Consider the following 6,762-nt stretch of genomic DNA (forward strand, 5'->3'; position numbering starts at 1 on the left):
CGCCGCGGAAGCTCACAGTGGGGGTTTGCACATGTGCAGAAATGCATATGCGTAATCCTCGGCCATCGGGCAGGGGATGAATTTGGATCACCGAGTGTGATCCAGAATTGGCCCCATAGTAAGAAGTTGCTATTTAGTAGTATACACTGCTACCATTCTTATTCCTTTATGGAGTCATTACGCATATGAATAATATAAAAATAGAATAAAGTCTCATAAGAATATAATAAATTCACATAAGAATATATTAAATTCTCCATAGATCCCACACGTCAGGTTTTTTTCTTCAGAATCACAGTATATAAATGGGATGTATCACTGCATTACGTGCATGCAGCTATTACACATGTACCGTAAGCCAGGAAATGTCATCCTTCCTTTATATGCATAATAGATAAAGGATTTTTTGTCAGGTGTTTCAGATTGCCGCCATCAGTGAGCAGCACCAACAGGTGAGTCTTGTTCCCATATTTATTTTATAGCAGCGCCAAAAATATTAAAGGCCATAGAGAAACATATCGGACTTTCATTTTGCAATTGTAATTGTTATGCTGTTACATGTAGCACACAAATGTTAGAAGCTTTATTTTTACACTGCACATTGGATTTCAAAATGATCACACCCCATCCACATCTAACTTTGTCTGCACATGTTACATCTGCCCCACCTGCAGTGCAGCATGGTTATTCAATATATACTGTATATCAGAAAAAAACCTATTTAAACAGCTTGTTTAGAGAGGGCACATATGACACTAAATGTAAACAGAAGATACAATTTATTTAGTAACAGCTTACATTTAAATTTGATACAATAATGGTTTAAGACTTTAAATACAATAATAAAATAAACATTCGGTAGGAAGGACGCCAGCGCTTTTTAACACAGTTCAAACTGACTCATAGTTGAATTCAAGCTGCCATAATGATTGATGAGAGACTTGTTTGAACCTTGCTTGAATTCAACTTTTTTTTTTTGTATAAAAATTATGTTTGTCTGAATATATCACACATATCAGAGGTACACGAAAAATGGAGAAAACTGTTTTCTTTTCTTTTTCTTACCCTATACTGCATGGGTCTTCAAACTGTGGCCCTCCAGATGTTGTAAAACTACAAATCCCAGTATGCCTTGCCACAGTTTTAACACTCCCTTATAGCAAAACTGTGACAAGGCATGCTGGGATTTGTAGTTTCACAACATCTGGAGGGCCACATGGGTTTGAAGACCCATGCTATACTGTATATGCCCACAGTTGATCTATTATTGTAGTTATCCAGTCAAAATGTCAAAAAGATTTGTTTAGCATAATCTCGCACCAGTAAACCCATGCTGTTTGGGATTCTGTAAATTGCTGGATTTTAGATATTCTACAACTGTTTCTTTTAACCCTTTGAGTGCCAACATCTCTGTGAGAGAGGCACAAAAAAATCTGCTAAAAATTGCAACATCTTTGTAATTTGTGTAAAATATGGTTGTCATCATCTCTGTGAGCGATGTGCAAGATATCCGCTAAAAATGCCAGCATTGCTTACATCTATTATAGAAATTCAAATAAAAAATGTTGTGTAAAAAAAACATTATGGGTGATATTAAATAAGATGAAAAATTCAGAAAGTGTGAGATTTGGTAAGAAATCTCCAGTTTTTTTTTTTAAAAGCGGCAATCATTTGCACTGCAAAACCAGATTGACTTTGAAGTGTAAATGATTGCCACTTAAAAAAAAAAAAAAATGGAAATTTCTTACCAAATCTCACACTTTCTGAATCTCTCATCCTATTAAATTTCACCCTATGTTTCCTATATAAGGTAACATTTCTGATCACTATGATGAATACAAATGTTTGCTTGCCAATTTTCATACCAATTTAGAAAAAAATCACTTGGCACTCAAAGGGTTAATAGTGTTTGCATTACTTTCCCTACTAATACTAGTGATGTACGGGCTCACCGGTCTCTAGTTACCTGGATCTTCTTTGCTTTCACTTTTGTGCAGTGGATCTAGATTCAGTTTTTTTTTTTTTTTTAGTTTTCTGACTCCAATTGCTAGTGACTGGTGGAATAATTTGGTTACTGGTGCTACTAACAAGAGTTTGACTTATTTAAGCATATTCGGATGAATCTGGACTGGGCCCACTGATTTATCCACTTTCAGTTTGAGAGTTCTGTTAGGATCTTCTCTTTAAATTTACTGTTATCTACTTTATTTTTATGAGTATCCTTGCACTTTACAGTAATTGTGGTCCCTTTCCTTTCTCCTTCTGTAGTGAATTCTGAGCAAAATATATTATGTAGATAATCCCCTATTGCTTTATCTGACTAAAATCTAAAATCCTTTACTAATATCGAATGGGTTCAAATGGTGGTATTCGTACCTTTTCTAAGTGAAATACGTTTGTATTTCACACATCTTTGAATTTACTAAAGCTGAAATGTGTACGGCTCATACTTTTGCCGTTGGTTTTTAGGGTGGTTCCAAAAAATATGAATAGATACACCATTGAATAAGTCCGTAAATCCCCATTCATTTCAATGGTGTCTGGAAATTTACTAAAGATTCGTATTGTTATTTTGGTGTTTTCACGTTCATATTCTTAAGAATTAAGTATTTTTCACAAATTTCAAGGGGAACACGTATTTGAGGCGAATTTCACAAATGACCCAAGCTCACCAATCATCTGTGCTCAAGTGTGCTGCCTATAAACGGCTATTAAGGACACAAAAACATTATTTTTGCCTTTGGCAGCTTGCCATGGCAGCTTTTGACACCCATGAGATTTTAATATTTGGGGTGGTGATATACCTGATGCACTGTCAGCAACGCAGAAGAAGACACGGCCAGGGTCACAAAACTGAGCATGGCCAGCAGGTTTGCCATTTACTACTGATGCTCAGGAGGCCTCGTTTATTTAGTGTGTGTTGTAACATGCACGCAATGCCGGATGATGAGGTCATACAGATGTTCCACCTTAATCATACCAACATTCTCCCTCTGTATGACCTCATCAGACTGGAGCTAGACCATAAGACAGCACGCCCACACACTGTCGCAGGGCTGCACAAACTGCTGGCTGTGCTGTACTTTCTAGCAACATGTAACTGGCAGAGTCATTGGCAAATCACAGTCCACAATGTCACGCTACATTACCCAGGTCCTGGATGCCTTAGAGCTCCATGCCCACTACTCAATCTGCTTCCCTAGCCAGTACTCAGAGTGGAATGATGTCAGGTTTCTATAGTACTGCACACATGCCAAACGTGCTGGATACGATAGACTGCACACACGTCACACTCAGATCACCAAGAGGGAGGCAGCGTTCCTTCCTCAACCGGCATCATAGCACCAGCATGAACGTGCAGGTGGTCCGTGAAGCCAACATGAGAATTATGAGCGTGTGTGCAGGTTACCCTGGCTCATGCCACAATGCCTACATTCTCAGGCAGTCATCCCTATATGACAAATGTGAGGATGGAGAAATGCCAGAGAGGTGGCTGCTGGGTAAGTGACACTATCATCTTTACAGAAATAAATGTTTGTAAACCTTTCATGTGCTGCAACCATGGTGTAATACCATTAATGTCAATGGTTATGGCCTACCTGACCCTCTACTTCAGGGACACATTGCTCTGTTCCCTGGTAATGAATGATTGCCATCACCTGTAGGGAGCTAGGTAATTAATAAGGTGTCACCACAGGTGATGGCAATCCTACATTACCAGGGAAGTCCAGGAACAGAGCATTTTCTCCCTGAAGGAAAGGGTCAGGAAGGCAACCATGAATAATTGTTGTATTCCCCACCCATTTCTATATATGACATTGTTCTAATGTTGAAAAAAACAAAAAGCTTGTGATGTTGCTGGGAGCAACCAATTCCTTATGAGCCTTTTTGGAAGTAAAACATAAATCACACTTACTAATTGATTGCTTATTGCAACATTGATTGGTGATGATTTCTAGAATGCTATCTAATATGTAGTAAATGTTTTAAAGGGACATACACTATTTTGGTGTGGGGCTCTTGTGCTTCAGTGTGTTGTGTGTGTAATGCTACATGTGAGCTGAGTAATAATTGATCCCACCAGTACCTCTTCTTTTCACCCACAGGTGATGGTGGGTATCTGTGTATGTCGATTGGGAAAAATACGACAACCTACGAACAGCAACGCCATCGGAAAATAAGAATGCCGTAACTACAACTCCTTAGTGAATTTTACTTACTAGGCCAAACATGTCCCACCACAAACACGTTTTCAGCCATTCCATGTGTGGAAAATATGAATAGGAATGATATGGCCAAAAATACAATTTGTTTTCCCCCTAACTCTCTGTCTTAAGAGTTTTTATTCCTCCATTTGATTTCCTACTTTCACTTTTATACTTAAAAAAATGATTTTGTCCCCTTTGTCTTCTGAGTGGGCCATTTTCTCCTCAGCTTCTCCCGCCTGATCACCTTCTTAGCCTCCAGTCTTATTAGATATTTCTCTTTGACTTTTTTATTTAGAGTCTGTTTATGGTTCCGGAAGGCATTCATTTTTGCTTTCACAATATTTGCTACTTCTTTTGCAAGCCACACTGACTACCTTTTCCTTGTACTTTGACAAAGGCCTGTTGCCTTTATTATATATATTTTTTGTTTTATTTCTCCCATCAATCTGTAGGTGTCGGTTTATTTCTCCCATCCATCTGGTGCACTACCATTCCAAATACCATATTATTGAGTGCATGTTTTAGAACTGTTTGTTGTTGTTCATTAGGTGGTAAAATTATTATTTTTTGTTTATTCTTCCTTCAGAGACAATATTTGTAATTATCACTACTTGGCTGAAAATTAATGTTATAGTTTCCAGGCCACGTAACAGGTCGCATGTTCCCACGTCACCCAGCACATAAATAGTTCACCAACTGACAGATTTTCTGACACATTTTCTAGAGCACAATGGTGATAAATGAAAGGTGAATGTTTTGCCCCATAACTCCACTGGGATTTGCATTTATATGCCTAATGGAGCTGTCACAGAACCACCCTCTGTGCAGGAAGACACAACCATTGGTAGATAGTCAACCCTATTGCCATGCAGACTGGCCAATGGAACTGAATTGCTGTAGGTATTTAGAGTGTGTATGGGATTGCAATAATAGGCACTTACTCCCCCAAGACATTTCAGTTGCCACCCCACTTTACCATCGACAGCCTTGTAAATACAGTCAATCTTCACTACCACTGCACTCTGTGACTTTGATGCATACACAAAGGCAAAAGATTGCTCCACTGTATATATTATAATTATTGTATCCATCCATGAATTAAGCCTATGGAACAAGCCCCCAAAATGTAAGCTTTTTTTGAACACACCAGTACAGGTTCTTAACTCTGGGTCTCAGGACCCTGCACAGATCACATTTCCCAGGTCCTATGATTTTTTAAATATAAAAGTTGGTGATACACAGTGCCCCTGCCAGGTGGCCCGGTAAAAAGGACCTATGTGGGGTCCTGTGGACTAAGGGTGTCTATGCACCAAGCCTTGAATGAGGTTAAAGTACCAACTACCCAGTTATTGCTAACTTATTTTTTACACACAGCCTGTAACATGGCACATAAGAGCTGATTGATTCGTACCACTTATCATCTCCAAGGCTTTGTAATTAGATCTCTGAATTTGAGAACCATTGAGCTAAAACCACCTTCAAATGGCGCTATACCACTTACCTTAATAGAGAAGCCTTATTGTAGTGGGATTTGCAATCTCAGTGAAAATTGTTTTAAAATGAAATCATTATATAGCGTGATAATCAGTATTATTATGCTTATTATGTATACATTTTTTTTTTCATCCAAGCAATGCAGAAGAGCAATATCACTTCCAACACCGGCTTCATCCTTTTGGGATTTCAAAGCCTCCAAATTATAAGAACAATATTCTTATTTATCCTTCTTGTGATTTACTCTGCAACTGTAGGTGGAAACCTGTTAATCATTGCATTGGTGTCCTACAGCAAGGGCCTTCACACCCCGATGTACTTCTTCCTCACACAGCTGTCCATGTCTGACATCATGCTGACCACAGACATTGTCCCCTACATGCTTCATACTATTGTTAACAATGTGGGCGCAATTTCTTTCGTAGGCTGCATCACTCAGTTTTATTTTTTTGCGGCCACAGAATGCGCAGAGTGTTTCTTTCTGACCGTGATGTCATATGACCGATATCTAGCCATCTGCAAACCGCTGCATTATAACTGTATAATGGACAGTACCCTCTGCATGAAATTGATTATTACATCTTGGCTGGTAAGTTTTTCACTAGTTTTAATTGACACAATAACCATTGCTTTGCTGAACTTTTGTGGAACCCAAATTATTGACCATTTCTTTTGTGACTATTCTCCTTTAGTAGAGATTTCATGTTCCGATACCTCTGTTCTGCAGTTGGAAGTCATGTTTCTTAGTTTTCCAATCGTTATTTTACCCTTCATATTAGTTATTGTATCTTATGTGTATATTATCCAAGTTATCCTGAGGCTTTCATCCTCTTCTGAGCGTCAGAAAGCCTTCTCCACCTGTAGCTCCCACCTCACCACGGTGTCCATATATTATACCACTCTGTTTTGTATTTATGTTCTTCCAAAAAAAGGACAGTCAAGAAGCATCAGGAAAGTATTGTCATTGCTTTACACAGTGGTTACCCCACTCATCAACCCAATTATTTACAGCTTGAGGAATAAGGACATAAAGACAGCATTTAAGAAAATATATTTGTAA

At 38.5% G+C, this 6,762-nt stretch overlaps 1 protein-coding gene across 1 annotated transcript; it reads left to right on the plus strand.

Annotated features, from left to right (window-relative positions):
• The first annotated feature begins 5,841 nt into the window (after positions 1 to 5,841).
• LOC146073426 (olfactory receptor 11L1-like) lies at positions 5,842 to 6,762 on the plus strand. The gene has a single exon (XM_083180603.1). It carries the CDS (start codon positions 5,842 to 5,844, stop codon positions 6,760 to 6,762), a length of 921 nt encoding a protein of 306 aa, XP_083036729.1.

The sequence above is a fragment of the Crinia signifera genome, chromosome 4 (assembly GCF_055691185.1).
Source record: "Crinia signifera chromosome 4, ASM5569118v1, whole genome shotgun sequence".
Classification (NCBI taxonomy): domain Eukaryota; kingdom Metazoa; phylum Chordata; class Amphibia; order Anura; family Myobatrachidae; genus Crinia; species Crinia signifera.

What these genes read in the sequence shown, in the direction of transcription:
- LOC146073426 (XM_083180603.1), top strand. Translation starts at nt 5,842, where the DNA reads ATGCAGAAGAGCAATATCACTTCCAACACCGGCTTCATCCTTTTGGGA.